General features: G+C 42.2%; 1 protein-coding gene across 1 annotated transcript in view; it reads right to left on the bottom strand.

Moving 5' to 3' along the window:
* Positions 1-16,414, bottom strand: part of COL4A1 (collagen type IV alpha 1 chain) — a 150,621-nt gene that overhangs the window by 46,421 nt on the left and 87,786 nt on the right. The window contains exons 3-17 of the mRNA XM_022576774.3: positions 10,878-10,967; positions 10,729-10,773; positions 9,612-9,656; positions 9,442-9,504; positions 8,908-8,961; positions 8,731-8,757; positions 7,297-7,380; positions 7,148-7,210; positions 5,648-5,683; positions 5,077-5,118; positions 3,780-3,866; positions 3,243-3,269; positions 3,051-3,101; positions 1,901-1,945; positions 1,763-1,816 (exon numbers count right to left, since the gene is read on the bottom strand). Of these exons, the coding sequence (XP_022432482.2) occupies positions 1,763-1,816; positions 1,901-1,945; positions 3,051-3,101; positions 3,243-3,269; positions 3,780-3,866; positions 5,077-5,118; positions 5,648-5,683; positions 7,148-7,210; positions 7,297-7,380; positions 8,731-8,757; positions 8,908-8,961; positions 9,442-9,504; positions 9,612-9,656; positions 10,729-10,773; positions 10,878-10,967 (813 nt within the window). The remainder of the gene's footprint in view (positions 1-1,762; positions 1,817-1,900; positions 1,946-3,050; positions 3,102-3,242; positions 3,270-3,779; positions 3,867-5,076; positions 5,119-5,647; positions 5,684-7,147; positions 7,211-7,296; positions 7,381-8,730; positions 8,758-8,907; positions 8,962-9,441; positions 9,505-9,611; positions 9,657-10,728; positions 10,774-10,877; positions 10,968-16,414) is intronic.

The raw sequence follows: 16,414 nt of genomic DNA, 5'->3' as shown, positions 1-16,414 counted from the left end.
TCCCCAGCCAGGGATCAAACCCATGCCCCCTGCAGTGGAAGCGTGGAGTCTTAACCACTGGACTGCCCGGGAAATCCCGTACAGTGTTTTTCAATACAATTAAAAAAATAAATGAAATAAAATGACATGAAAGCTTAGGGTGGCTAAAAGTGTTTTCTTAAAGAAATCATTTTATTTGAGGATTTTGGTGTAAGACTGTCTAACTCTGCATTGGAAGTCATGATAAAAGGATACTTATGGTTTTTTCTTTCCCCTTAAAATCCAGCATGACTTGAAAACATTGGATGGATAAATTCTCATCACTTTGAGGCTTAACTTAACCCCTATTAGATGAAAAACTCAAAGAAATCAATCCTTTTGTATCTAATGTTCTTATATAAGTATCATAACAACACTTTTAAACACTTTTTTTTTTTTTTTTTTTTTGCGGTACGCGGGCCTCTCACTGTTGTGGCCTCTCCCGTTGCAGAGCACAGGCTCCGGACACGCAGGCTCAGCGGCCATGGCTCACGGGCCCAGCCGCTCCGCGGCATGTGGGATCCTCGCGGACCGGGGCACGAACCTGTGTCCCCTGCATCATCAGGCAGACTCCCAACCACTGTGCCACCAGGGAAGCCCCCATAACGACACTTTTAAATGTCCTGATACATGCACATTATTTCACAAATGCACATTTTTCCCCTTTTTTTCCTTTTTTTTTTTCCTTTTAAGCTAAGGCTTTAAAGTCAGGTGTTAAACCAGAATTAGATGTTTTGATTTTTCTAATTTGAATAAAAGAAGAGATTTTAGAAATATCTATGGGAGCTTAAAAAAATCTTAGCTAATATATTCTAAACATATTTACCTTTTCCAATCTACAAGAATTGACTTTCTCATAAAGTTACGTCTTAGAAAAGGATTTCTCCCTTTGTCACTGGCGTTGATAAACGAACCCTGAGGTCCTCTCCCTACTGTTAAAGATAAATGTTTCAAATCCATTTCTCATTTTAGTAGAAATTTACATTACCTAGTCTCATGATTAAAAGAGAAAAATAAACCAACAATGAGTTTTCTCTGAGTATCTGACTGGCAAATATTTTTTAAAGTTTCATAAAAAATAGTTTTCAAATGAAAGGGTCCCAGGGTGATGGAAGTGCAATTCTGGGGGCAATTTTATTGCATATGACAAAACCTTCCTCAAATTAACCCCAAAATTATACTTTTTAGGAATTTATGATGGGAGATGATCAGACAAGTGGATAAAGATACTTATAATGAGAAAAATGTGTTAACGATCTACATAACATGCAATAAAAGGTATGGATATCATAAGTGTTGATGTATAACCACATTTATGGATGCTGAAATATATCCTCATTATGTCATTGAGGGAAAAAGCAAGATATATCATGCAATACCACTTTTTAAAAATCTCATGTATGTGTGTGTACATGGGACAATTATTAACTCTGACCATTTCTGAGTGGGTAATAGAAAAATTACACAGGCTTTCTTTTCTCCTCTACATGTTTCTGCATGTTCTTTGTTTCATAATCAGGCAAAATTTATCTACTACAAAAAACACATAAAAACTTAAATGCGTGAAACATTTTATATTTTTTTCTTTAAAAATTTATGCACAAAACAGAACCACTAGGTTGTGTTTTTCCTCACATGGAGCATACATAAGTTGTATTCTTTGAGTGCATGGTCCTTTATTCTAGAAAAAACCTCTAGGTTGAACAAAATGAAGGCAAAAATTCAAAGTAGGGTCACCACTTACCTTTAAACCCTCTCGGCCTGGGAGTCCTGGGTACCCCGAATCCCCTGGAAACCCCTAAAATGGAACAGAAAGCAACAGCAATTATCAGCAAGTGAGGGTAACAGCTTTGCTTTTACAAAACCACAGAGAAATACTTACCAGACTCCCTTTTTCTCCTTTTTCACCATCTTTTCCCGGTTTTCCCTGTACAATAAAGATGTAAATATTAGTAGTGCATAGATAATAATAATAAGCATGCTCTAACACCAAGGGACTGAATCAAATACAAGTTACTATGTTGTATGAATCCTCTGGGTGAGTTGGCCATGCTACAGTAACAAATCATGGAAGATACATTAAAGAACTATGAACTAAAAGAGTTACAACAATAGAAGAAGACTTTTCAATATTTAAAAAATTGGAGGTTGATTAGCTCCAAGTCTTCTACGACATCATTACGTCTGGCAGCCGAGTCTACACCAGAGACGTTTTCTTACCGGCAAGTGAGTATTTGGCAGGCGGTACAGCACTGACTCACTTTAACAGAAGTTTCCATGCATCGTTTCAGGGTAGAAACTGAACTGCCTCAGCTACTGGAGGTGGGTGGGTCTCCTGTCACTGCACGCAGGCCGCTAGAGGCACCTGAGCATCTGGGCTCTGGACAGAGCTCCCAGCGGGCTTGGGAGGCGGCCGGGAAGGGTGCCTGGTGCTCTGAGCAGGCGGACAGATGGCTTTCAGTGAGGGGCCAGCAGGGGGCGCTGTCTGGTGGGGGGGCGGAGGAATCATCTGAATAACAAAGGGCCTCAGCCGTCCTGGGGGGCCTTTCTAATGGTGACCACCTCCTTATTCCTGCTCCCAGGGCTTCAGAAAGGCTCTTCAGCAGAGGAAAGACCCCTATAATCTCTTTCAATCTATGCTCCTATGAACCTGGGATTCTAGGAATGCAGGAGAAATGATTTCACATCAGGAATAAGAGGACTTTGTTTTCTAAACATCTCTATTGGAGTATAATTGCTTTACAATGGTGCGTTAGCTTCTGCTGTGTAACAAAGTGAATCAGCTATACGTATACATATATCCCCATATCCCCTCCCTCTTGCGTCTCCCACCCTCCCTATCCCACCCCTCCAGGTGGTCACAAAGCACCGAGCAGATCTCCCTGTGCTCTGCGGCTGCTTCCCACTAGCTATCTATTTTACATTTGGGAGTGGATATATGTCCATGCCACTCTCTCTCTTCGTCCCAGCTTACCCTTCCCCCTCCCCGTGTCCTCAAGTCCATTCTCTACAGGACTTTTGAAAGCACTTACTCGGGGTCCTGGTTTTCCGGGTTCACCTTTCTCTCCAACCCCTGGCATCCCCTAAAAGACAAAAAGAGCAAGAGTTAGAGTCATTTGTATATTTAAATAAACTATTAAATTAAGTAAGCATTCCACTGAAGGTGGAACACATTACGGTCTTTTCCACAAAATGATAATGATAAACAAGATTTCAGTCCTTACCTGAAATCCAGGTTCACCTTTTTGGCCCTAAAATAAGTTTCAAAAGAGAGAAAGATTAGCACTATCTAGTGGCTATATCAGTTTTTATATGCTACGTGGAACAGGTAAAAGGGAAAAAACACCTTTTCCTGATATAGTAACCAAGAAATTCACATTGGTCTACAGCATCCACTTCCTGCCATCAACTGGATTATGGATGTAGGGCTGAGTTAATACGTCTGACCCACAGCAACTGCAGCCTCCTTCCACCCTCAGCTCTCTCCCTCCTGTGTCCCAGCCGTCCCCTCCCAACCTTGGTGCATTTAAGAAACCCTCACACAAGAGGGTCAGCCTCAAACTAGTCTCGCTCCAACCCAGGTCCAGCTGCCTCTGCCCTCAAGAAGCTCACTTTTTATGGGATGGGTGGTCTATAAAAACCTGTTTTCAGGTCAGGGCGAATATAACCAGAGAAACTGAATTTTGACCCAGTCTCTCTTTATGCCTTGGAATCTGTCCACAATTAGGAAGCTGGCGTTCACTGGACAAAGTCTGTCCCACCTTCTCTCCTTTTGCAGCATACTCTCCTTTCTCTCGAACTTGAGCTTGTCCTGGGACTCCTGGGGGCCCACTGACCCCTTGATCACCCTGTTGATGCAAACATTTGGGATTAATTAGGCATAAAGGTAATTATACAGGGAAGAGAAATGCAGAGGAGGGAAAAGCCCAGAAGAGAACATCTGGTTTGAAAATGTGATTGTACTCTGTTCCAGCCTGTCCTTGCCTCAGCAGAAAATTAAGTTTCAGAAGGAAGATGGTCCACTAAGGATATAAAGCCAGGAGGAGGCTTTCCCACTCAGGGGTCACCCCATAACAACGGAACTTGCACATCTGTAGGACAGATGGATGTGTGCATATATGTACAGACCACGCATAGAGACAGACAGCACATGTATACACCCCGGGACACATATGCTGGTCTGTCACATTTGATGGCACGGAGGAAAGGCACACCAGCCGCCTAGTAACACCTGGGAAGAAAGGAGGTCTCTACGTAAACCAAAAAGAAGCATCAGGGATCTCTTCCTCAGAATCCTAACTGCTGGGTACAACGGGAAATACAGGAACCCCAGCCATCCCACGACAAAGGAGGTCCAAAAACTTCAACCGCATCAACTGCAGAATCACTTTACTGTGAGCTTTATAAAAAGACTGGGTGGAAATCTGGGGTGGGAAGAGGAAGCCAGTACTCATCCACTCTGCCCGGACCTCCACTACACTTGGCAGTCGTCTACACCGGCTTGAGCACCTGGGCGCTGGGCCAGGTGCAGCCGCAATTCCAAGGATGGCCACTTGGTGTCCGTTCCGTGGGTCGGGTCCAGGGAAAAGGGTGGAGAGATCCCCAGAGCATCAGGGACCCACTGCCGGCCTCTCATCCTTTCTCAGCAGGAGAAGGCTGCCTGCTCTGGCCTGTGCATTCCTGCCTCCAAGGTTCTTTCCCCCCATCTCTGGTACGATGGCTTTCGTCTTTACAGGGCTTAATATAATGGTTATGCTACTAACAGGTCCTAAATTTGACTTTTTTATAATGAAGTCCAGGTCTGAGAACATTTTGATTGAATGTATGAACAGAGAAGTGGGATAAATGGCCTCACTGCACCGGCAGATCCCACGTAGAGTCACCTCAGGGAATTCTAGCCGTGCCTTCAGGGAGATCACTAACAAACTCAAGAACATTCCAAGAAGGGTATCCATCGTTATGAGCGTCCAAGAGGAGGCCCGGAGGCAGAAACCTGATCATGCTTAGAACTGGGATTTTAACCAAGAAAACTCCCCAAAGCAAACAGCGCTCACTCACCTTGTCACCTTTTGGCCCTTGAAAACTCAAGCCCATTTGCCCCTGTTGATTAAGAAGTAGAATCCGTTATTAGCATTGTTTACTTTGTTCAAGATCATGTAACAAACATGACGTGAAATGCAACAAGATGGTACATTTAAGGCGATAACTTCGTCTCCCAATGACATAATCCTTTCAAGAAAGTTGTGGTCATGTTGTATTCAATGTCTATAAAAAGGTTTTTTTTAAGTATTATTGAAAAAGAATCCTACAAAAACCTTTTTTAAAAAGTTTAAGATTTTTAGACTCTGGCTTTAAAAAACTAAGGAAAAGATCAATGATTCCATAACTAATGGATGGATGGAAGGAAGGATCAATAGATCAACAGATTGACAGATCAACAGATCAGTAGATTAAGTGACAGGTTAGACAGATGGATGGATAGGTGAACAGACAAATGATAAATATATAGACAGATAAAGAAATTATAATCTCCCAAAACCTTTTAAAGAGCTGTAAAAAATGAGTTACAGAAATTTCACGGTAGCCTTATACCAATGTCAAAGAAAGACAAATGAAAAATAATCTTTACCTTTTCACCTGGAGGGCCAGGAGGGCCTGGGGGACCCTGTAGGACAGAGCATTTTAATTAAATATAGTTCACAACCCTGGTAAGTTTTAAATGCTTTACTGTACTGACGTTATCTTCAGATATCACGGTTAAGGTGATAATTTATTTGTTAAATATTTAAATATTTTTCCTGTGCTATAGAACCGTTAAACTTTGAAAGTAACCAGAAATTAGTTCAGGACAATTATTAACAGGGATGGAAACCCTTCAAAATCTTAGGGGTTGGCCTGTGGAATGCACTGATCTGAGCATCTGCTGGGCTATCAGACGGTGGATGAAACCAGCCAAACCCTTGACAAGCCTTAGCGTTTCTAGTGTGGAAACGTTTGTCCACTTTGAAAACTGCTGCCTCTCTTTAAAAGTTAAATGAGTTCTTTAAGCGGGTAGATGGTATGAAGTCCCCCAAGTTCCTGTGTTTGCAACAAAATTTCAGAATGCTTTTTATAATCGTTAAAAAGGAAAAACTAGTCATTCTTTCCTCATGAAAACAAGGCCATTACAAGAATATAAAAGAGGTTACATCTTGCAGGAATGGATAGAAGAATTGCTGGATTTGAACCCTAAAAAAAGAGTAAACTAAAAAAATAAGCCTGAAAATCTCTCAAGGACTCTCAGGCAGGCCAGAGTGGGGATGGCAAACCCATGCACATCATTCATTCCTAGTAAACGCGGCGCTCGACAAATAAGTGCTGTTAATATTAAGTCTCTTGTGCCCCCCAAAATGTGTGAGCAGAAGGGGCTGATGCCACCCTCGTCCTCAGGGTTATCAGCTGTGAGGGACGGCTGATGTCAGAGCAGAGCTTCCTGGGAGGTTCTCTCTGATGCTCAGTTTCTAGTCTCTGTCCCAAAGACACTGCAGCTTCTTCACAGCCTGGTCTGGGGCCACAGCCCCCAACAGAGTAGGCCCTCTGCTGTGACTGCATTACCACAAGGGAAGGTCCAGGGCAGGGCCTGACTTGTCCATCTCTGCATCCCCTCCTCACAGGATGCGCTCACATCCACACAGCCCCACGAAAAATCAACATGTTGTCCCTGTGGGATGTCTCGGCATGAGGTACCATTAGCATCCTTTTCCCACAGCTCTGGGGATACGTGGACCATAAGTGCCAATCAAACATCCCTTCAGATAGAAGCTCAAATAGATAACTAATAAGAACCTACTGTAGAGCACAGGGAACTCTACTCTGTACTCTGTAATGACCTATTTGGAAAAAGAATCTAAAAAAAAGAGTGGATATACTTGTATGTATAACTGATTCACTTTGCTGTACACCTGAAACTAACACAACACTGTAAATCAACCATACTCCAATAAAATTTTTAAAAAGATAGAAGCTCATTCTCACATCCAAATTAAGAGAGATCACCACTGTGTAAAGTTTTCATTCCATTTTATGTGTTTTCACCCCTCACCACAGTTGTTCTCTGAATGCCTCCGAGGGATATTCCCCCCAAACTTACTGGTGGTCCAGTGAATCCCGGGGGACCAACAGGACCTTGCAGCCCTGGCAGTCCTGGCGAACCCTATAATTCATTGAGAAAGAAAAGAATTAAAATGCAAACCAGGAGGAGACTCGGCATGTGCTCATAATTATTTAGCAAATGCTTACAGGTGCTCCTGGGGGTCCAGGAAATCCTCTTTCACCTTTCAACAAGGTCCCTGGTATATGGCCAAGTATTTCACCTGGATCCCCCTAAGGGATGAAAAATAAGATAAAGTCACAAATACTGATATTTATGCAAAGAGAATGTAAACCTACAGCGTAAGAGGCATGCACTGCTGGTGTGGAACCAGCCCAAGTCTGGGGTTTAGCCTCTGTCCAAGCTTGGAATAAACAGACTGGCCGTCTCCTGGGTTCACATGCCTTAATGACCAGCATTAGGGGGCTGCAACCAGGGCAGAACGTGGAGACCGCTGAACAGAAGGATGTGTGATGCTTCCACGTGACGGGCCCCCAGGCACGAGGAGTTCTAGACAGGGGCCCGGTCTCTGGTCCAAAGGCTATGTGACCACAGGCTGTCCTCACAGCAGAAGGATTATCTTTTAAGAAAAGACCCAGCACAATCATGTTCGGAAAAGCAGTGAGAATATGTTTTAGGTGTCAACGTGGCCAGGCCACAGTACCCAGATACTTGGTTACACACCAGTCTGAGGTTGACGTGAAAGTACTTTTAAATAAGATGGACATTTAAATCAGTAGCTTTGAAGTAAAGCAGATGACCTTCCATGGTGGGGGGCCCACCCCATGGGTTGAAGGCCTTAAGAGAAAAAAGACGGACTCCTATGAAGAAGGCGGACTCTGCCTACAGACAGCCCTTGAACCCGACCATGGCTCTTCCCTGGGTCTCCAGCCTGCATCCTTGCCCCACGGATTGTGGACTTGCCAGCTCCCACAATCATATAACTCCTTAAAATAAGGAATTTATTTTATCTCAATATATTTAAATTATATTATATATTGAAATATATAATTAAATTAGTATATAACATAATTAAATATTATAATATGTATTATATATTATATAATATAAATCAACATATAATATAATTGATATGCAATAATATATTATATTATGTATTATATAATATGTAAAATATATTATATATTTTTAAATTATATCTCTCACTCACTCTATCTAACCTTATATGTGCATGTTGTATACGTATGGCACACACATAATACACAAACATCTCCACGCACGTCCTACTGGTTCTGTTTCTCTGCAGAGTCCTGTCGACAGCCCCACCCATGGCTCTGGACGAGGAGTATCAGGGACTCACATCCCATCACTAATATTTCCCATCACACCATGCTTCCCATCACTGCTTATTTCCTATGAAGAAACTGTGCCTAGTGTTGAAACTTTAGGTTCTAAAATTTAAGTCTGTGTATAGGACCTAAGTACTCTTTTAATGTAGCAGAGTTTAGACAAATAGGTTACTAGGCAATCAATCAACCAAAGTGATTTAAAGTAAAGTTACTTTTATGGCATCTGTTTTAAACAGAAGCCTGGAATGAATCCGGTAAAATAAAATAACGTACCTTCATTCCCGGCAACCCTGGTGGCCCCTAGAAAAGAAAAAGTTGGTATCAGTTTTGTTTTTCTCAAAACAACATTAGCATTATGATATGAGGGCAAAAAAAGGAAAAGAAAGGCAATGGAATGAGAAGAGAGAAAGTAGCACTGAAGAAATTCTTACATAACAGCCCAATACTCACGGGATTTCCAGCGAATCCAGGCAAACCCGGAGGCCCCAGAGGCCCTCTCTCACCCTGGGGGGACAGCAGACAGTCACTCTCAAAGGCCGTGCTCCCATCCGTTACCCCATCCTACCCTTCAGGCATGCTTCATTTGTTGGTGAAAATCATTTTCTAAAAATTGTTACAAGCTCTATTGCTCAGTGCTGCTTCATGATAGAAGAAATATAATATTTGAGAATTTAATTAATAGAGACAAGAATTAATAATAGCATTTTCTTATTTGCTTTAGTAATAGATTATAGGTGAGAAATTTAGCATTTAAGGCAATTTTAGAATAAAAGTCTACTAAATAGAAAGGCACAATGATGTCTTTCCTGAACATTAAACGTGGGAAAACTGTGTCTCCTCACCAAATAAAGAAAGGTGTAAGACGAGTAACTTTCCAACTGTGGCAATTAAAACTGTGTTCACGGGACAACTTTGCCTGACTTCTCCAGGTGCAAAGTTAGATGAACACGCACCAAGCAGGGAGGCTCTCGGTTCTAAATTTACCTTCGTGCCGTTGCATCCTGGGATACCTGGGGGACCCGGAGGACCATCTTGGCCAGGAATACCCTGCAATTAACAAGGTGAACAAGTAGCCAAATCAGAAAAATCACTGATGTTGCCATAACTCACATCAAACATCTTATAAAGGAAGCAGGTGCCTTTTATATACATACAGGAAGTCCTGGGTTTCCAGGGTAACCAGATGCTCCTGGGGGTCCCTGTAAGGATGGAGATGAAAACGTTTTCATTGAGTGTGGGAGAACATCATTTCCTTCCACTTGCATCCACCTGGCTGAGGATGTCGGACCCTAATTATTGACATTTGGAACATCGGCCCTAAGCAGACAGGGAGGCATCTTAGGGTCTAGCCCAGGGAGCCAGATGGCCTGGCGTTTCAGTAGCAACTCTTCATCATCAAAAGCTGACGATTAAATACTTCTAAACTCAAGGCTGCACATCCACAAAATAACTCTGCCCTCATTTCATCCTTTGTAATTTCTAGGTGGTAGATAGACAGATAGATAAATTTACATTAAAATCTCAAACAGCCTTAAAGAAAGAAAAAAAAAATCTCAAACAGTTGGGAAGTAGAGTGTATGGCATAAATCAGTTCATTGAGGGAAGAAAATCCAAGTTATTTCTGGCTGAAATCCAGGTATTCTCCATCCCAGACAGTTACAATGTTATCCCCTATCTTCTGCCCTAAAGACCCAGGAAGGCAGCTTACCGGGCACACTTCCCTTTCCACTAAGTAACAGTAACAGAATTAAAATGTTTACATTTTACAGTGTCTTCCTATTTTTCTGCTTTCAAAGGTCTCCCTGCTTGCACGTCCCAGGAACGGGAGTAGCAAAGAAAGCAGACCGTGAAGACGGAAGAGGGAATGCAGCTCTGAACACGTTACCACTTTTCACATTAAATGAAGACAACTTTCTTCAAAGACCTGTAGGCGTGTCATCCCCCCTCCCCCAATTAAATACGCCTACAGGAATCCTTGAGGAAGGAGAGAGGAGAGAAAACACGTGTACAGAGGACAAGAAGTGAGCAGCTCCAGGGGGAGGACTGGAGGTCGAGGACACGGGTTCCACCCATCCTGGGCCCTCGTGCCCAGGACACACGCTGTCTGGGCTCCGAGCACAGAGGCGGGGGGGGGGGCACAGAGGAAGGAGGGGATAGGATGCCCCTCGGGACTGTCTGGGGGTGGGGAGGGTAAAGGGCCCTCCCTGTGGAAGCACCCCTGTATCAGATCCCGCCCACAGTCATTACCAACTTCCTGACAGTGGTACTCACTCTTGTCCCCTTAGTCCCTGGCAGTCCGGGCTCTCCGGTGTCACCCTGGAACAGACGGACATGCCATAATGACCACTTGTCGCAAAAGCAACACAGATCATCTTAAGTCCGCTCCCCCAAGCCCCTGCGCCCACGACAGCCAAGCTCACCTTCTGTCCTGGTGGTCCCTGCGGCCCCTCAGGTCCTTGCATTCCCGGGAACCCGATGACACCTTGTAACCCTGGGAGACCTCTTTCTCCCTGCAGAGGACGAAAGAGCAAGTCAGACCAAGGGCAGGTGGAAGGAGAAATCAGCCTCACTCAGCATCACCCAGCAGCCAGCCTACCATGCGCATCTGAAAAGAGACGCTGCCGCCTACGTCCCATCTCAGAGACTTTTCTCTGCTCTTTTTTAGCTCTTTTGAGGGCAGGGATGTTTCACGTGTGACCCCTGGTCCGATGCTTTCTATATACTGTATTCTAAAGGCTAAGGAATTTGTTGGGGAAATAAAATCACAGACAGTTGGGGATTTTTTTCCACTGAATGGCTTATAACCTCATTTGATGAGTGGAATCTTCTTGTTGTTGGCAGACACAGCGCCGAGATTCTGTGCGCAGACATCAGTCAAGGCTCCCCTTTAGGAGGTGTGTAGGCAGAGCTCACAGCGGCAGTTTCAGGGCAAGATGCTGAGACTTTTCTGTGCAGTGAACAGTCTGACGATGGGTTTGCATAAGCATCTCTTAAAAAACTGGGTTTTTTTTTTTTTTGCAAAGGTAGACTCGAGGTTTAATTACGGTCTCTGCCCTCGAGGAGCAAAAAGAAATAAAATGTATTCTTAACATAATGAATATTATTTAGGATCCACACACGTGGCTGGGATTCTGGCTTTGAGGTGGCCCTTGAAGGATGAAAGGAAAATGAATGTGTGAAGAGGCAGGCAAAGACAATTCAGGCTGGATGTCAGAGAATGGAGATCTAGGCCATGTGAGCACAAGACACTAAGAAGAAGAAATACAACGGGGACAAGAACGTGGAGAGATGAGGCGTTACCGTTTGATACTGGAAATAGTTTCCTCTGCAAGCATCAGTGACCCAGTGGCCTGATTAAGGATATTGAGGAAGACGGCCACACTTTTCGCCAGTATGAAATAGCCTAAAATCAGGACAGGAGTTCAAGAAAATCTATTCTCTTCACAGTATGTGGACTTCGGTGCAACCTCACAAGGTAAATTGGGTAGATTAAGTAAGCATCTTTAGCCAATTTTCAAAAACAGAAGACATGTCGGAGATTACAAACAGGATTCCTTACTTTCCCTACAGTTATGTTAGTTCAAAGTAAAAAATAAACTGACAAGCTATACATTACATCACATAAACATTTACCACCCAAAATAGCACATTACCAAAAGTTACTTAAAGTTATTCAACGTTGCATAAATGAAAGGACACAGAACCCAAACTTCCAAAGTCATCCTTCTTTCCAAACCACTCAGCCAGTCCCAGAACTTGCTGGTGAATTGTGCGTCTGTTGCATTTTCTGAAATGCACAAACGTGGTTCTGAACTTCGGTCTCCAACCACTGGACCTCCACAGATCGTGGGAGTCATTGGAAGTGTAAAAGGCAGGAAGCCAGAAACAGTGTGTGAATAAATGGGAAAGAGATTATTTCAAACTCTAGAGGAGACCAACAGATACTAAATGGAGTAAAGAGAGTTAAGCCCTGCAGTATGGCCCAGCCCTTTGGACCAGCTGCATCGAGGGATCAACCAGGAAGAACAGATGCTAATATTCCCCAGAGCCCAGCATAGGACTTGACACAGAACACTGGCTCATCCTCCCTGAGGCCCGGGAAAGAAAAACATTCTCAGACCAAGGCTTGTTCAAATGTAAAGTTACTTAAATACATTCATTCTTAACCTAAAATAACAGCAGATACAAACGTACAAAATCCTGGCGCTGGAGACGGATTGTACGCTGACATCATATCAACCTCCTCCCTTGATTCAGATGTGGGAAAATTCTACCCAAAATAGAATTGAACCGCTGGCTAAAAACTGTGAACACTGAACTGAGTATCCTCAAATAACCTGGCATGAGATGCGAAGGAAATACGAAAGGCACATCAGCAGAAAAGCTTCCTAACGCATTTGGTGGCATATTTTTAGTACTTAGTTAATATCGGCAGTACCACTAGGAGACCCAGTGCAGATAAGATTTTATAATTCTCATTTTCATCATTGACTGCATGGAGACCCAGAGCCAGATTAGCCGATTTCTACGAGTTTCTCATTGAGTCAGCACTAAAGCCACAAATAGAAATGAGGTCAACCTCTACCTGTGTCTGTGTTTCTTCTAGGTCACTAGAGCAAGCTGGTTCCCAGCAAATATTAAATAGTTCACCCACATCGACTTAGCCCCTTTTATGTCCATTTCACAGATAGGGAAATTGGGATTCTGATGCTTCACTGACACGTCACATGTCACTGGGTGACCCCTGCGTGCTCCTGGGAACAGGATTCAGAAATCTGAATTCCCAGTCCCGGCTTTCACCACAGGCCCACATTCTTTCCCCAATGTCACCGGAACACTTAAGCAAGCTCCATATCCCAAGAGATTTGAAATTAAGTAGCTAAAGAGGAAGTGACTCCCCCGTGAACATGGCTCTTGCCATCTCGCACATTTTTTTTTTTTAAGTTTCCTAATCTTTTGTTCAGACAAAAGTACACATGAATAATCTAATATCCCATACCCCGTCCAAGGCTATTCTGGGCACCAGAGTAGAGCACACAGACAGGATAAGCATTCAATCAGCTATACAATTAGCTGGCAAACAGCACACACTGCACATGGGCCCAATTCTTCCTCCGAGCTTTCAGCAAATCTCCACGAGGGTTACGGAAAAAGCAAACAGCTGGGCACATCAAGCAAAGGCTTTTCATGCCGGTCCTTTCTAAGCCAGACTCCACAGTTGTGGCCACTCGTGTGCTGGGGTTCAAGGCTGAATGGGCAGAGTTAAAATCCCCTAGAAACAGGTCCCCTTAGTCATCTCTTTCCCGTGATGTGCTGGAGGCAAGGTCCAAGACGATATGGCAGCCCAAGTGAGATCCACAACCACTGTTACCACAGCAGGAAGAACTTAAAGTGGAAGATGAGAAAAAGAAGCTTGTAAATACTACCCAAAATGCTTTGAGGCAACTGCATCTAACGGTTTTATTCTTGAACGCCAGTGCAGTGTACTGTACTAATTTTTAAAAAGTTTATATACCAACCATGGAAGTGACTATCACTATATCCTCAAATGATGAAATTCAGAATTTGAGGAGAAAAAAACACAACACTATAGATGAACGAACACAGCCATGGAGAATAATCTTGGCATCAAAATCAGCCATTCTAAATTAGGCATGAAATAGAGTTTCGTGCATGAAGCAACTTACAAATTTTGCATCATCAATTATCTAGAGAAGGGCATACCTTTTTTAAAAAAAAATCCATAAAATGTGGGAATAAAAGAGTTTTTTTTATAATACCCAATTACTTCCCTTCCTCTTAAAATACCTGTAGAAACAAGTTCATGATGGAAATCCAATGCTAGAATATAGTCCCCTTCAAATCTTAGTCAAAAATCCAAATACCAATAAAGCCCTCAGGATGGTGAGGTCGAAATAGTGTGAAGGTTCTAAGGATAATATAGGATAACATCATTAACAACAACAAAAACTGAAATTAACACAAAACATATCTAGAGTAAGCAGTCTTCAAAGATCTTACTGTCAGAGGCCTATTATGCTTGTTTCAGCCAAATATTGAATTATTTTTTCAAATAATTTAAAAATAATAATTATTTTATTATTAATAATAATTATTTTTTATATTATTTTAAAATAATATGATCGAGATAGCCTCATCCACCAGAGGGCAGACAGAAGAAGCTAGAAGAACTACAATCCTGCAGCCTGTGGAACAAAAACCACATTCACAGAAAGACAGACAAGATGAAAAGGCAGAGGGCTATGTACCAGATGAAGGAACAAGATAAAACCCCAGAAAAACAACTAAATGAAGTGGAGATAGGCAACCTTCCAGAAAAAGAATTCCGAATAATGATAGTGAAAATGATCCAGGACCTCAGAAAAAGAATGGAGGCAAAGATCGAGAAGATGCAAGAAATGTTTCACAAAGACCTAGAAGAATTATAGAACAAACACCTAGAAGAATTAATCAACAAACAAACAGAGATGAATAATAAAATAACTGAAATGAAAAATACACTAGAAGGACTCAATAACAGAATAACTGAGGCAGAAGAACGGATAAGTGACCTGGAAGACAGAATGGTGGAATTCACTGCAACAGATCAGAATAAAAAAAAAAAAAAAAAAAGAATGAAAAGAAATGAAGAGAGCCTAAGAGACCTCTGGGACAACATTAAACACAACAACATTTGCATTATAAGGGTCCCAAAAGGAGAAGAGAGAGAGAAAGGACCCGAGAAAATATTTGAAGAGATTATAGTTGAAGACTTCCCTAACATGGGAAAGGAAATGGCCACCCAAGTCCAGGAAGTGCAGAGAGTCCCAGGAGGATAAACCCAAGGAGAAACATGCCAAGACACATAGTGATCAAACTGACAAAAGTTAAAGACAAAGAAAAATTATTGAAAGCAGCAAGGAAAAAACCACAAATAACATACAAGGGAATTCCCATAAGGTTCACAGCTGACTTCTCAGCAGAAACTCTACAAGCCAGAAGGGAGTGGCACGATATATTTAAAGTGATGAAAGGGAAGAACCTACAACCAAGATTATTCTACGCAGCAAGGATCTCATTCAGATTCAACGGAGAAATCAAAAGCTTTACAGAGAAGCAAAATGTAGAGAATTCTTAAAAGCACCACCAAACCAGCTCTACAACAAATGCTAAAGAACTTCTCTAAGTGGGAAACACAAGAGAAGAAAAGGACCTACAAAAACAAACCCATAACAATTAAGAAAATGGTAACAGGAACATACTTATCGATAATTACCTTAAACATGAATGGATTTAAATGCTCCAACCAAAAGACACAGGCTCACTGCATGGATACAAAAACAAGACCCATATATATGCTGTCTACAAGAGACCCACTTCAGACCCAGGGACACGTACAGACTGAAAGTGAGGGGGATGGAGAAAGATATTCCATGCAAATGGAAATCAAAAGAAAGCTGGAGTAGCAATACTCATATCAGATAAAATACACTTTAAAATAAAGAATGTTACAAGAGACAAGGAAGGATACTACATAATGATCAAAGGATCAATCCAAGAAGAAGATATAACAATTATAAATATATATGCACCCAACACAGGAGCACCTCAATACATAAGGCAAATGCTAACAGCTATAAAAGAGGAAATCGACAGTAACATAGTAATAGTGGGGGACTTAGACACCTCACTTACACCAGTGGACAGATCATCCAAGCAGAAAATTAATAAGGAAACACAAGCTTTAAATGACACAATGGACCAGACAGATTTAATTGATATTCATAGAACATTCCATCCAAAAACAGCAGATTACACTTTCTTCTCAAGTGCACATGGAACATTCTCCAGGATAGATCACATCTTGGGTCAAGACTCAGTAAATTTAAGAAAATTGAAATCATATCAAGCATCTTTTCTGACCACAATGCTATGAGATTAGAAATCAATCACAAGG

This window comes from Delphinapterus leucas, chromosome 18 (genome assembly GCF_059928025.1).
Source record: "Delphinapterus leucas isolate spDelLeu-1000000601 "Yukka" chromosome 18, BTC_Dleu_Yukka2, whole genome shotgun sequence".
Lineage (NCBI taxonomy): Eukaryota > Metazoa > Chordata > Mammalia > Artiodactyla > Monodontidae > Delphinapterus > Delphinapterus leucas.
The sequence above is the reverse complement of the archived record's forward strand: the minus strand, read 5'-3'. Positions and strand labels throughout refer to the sequence as shown.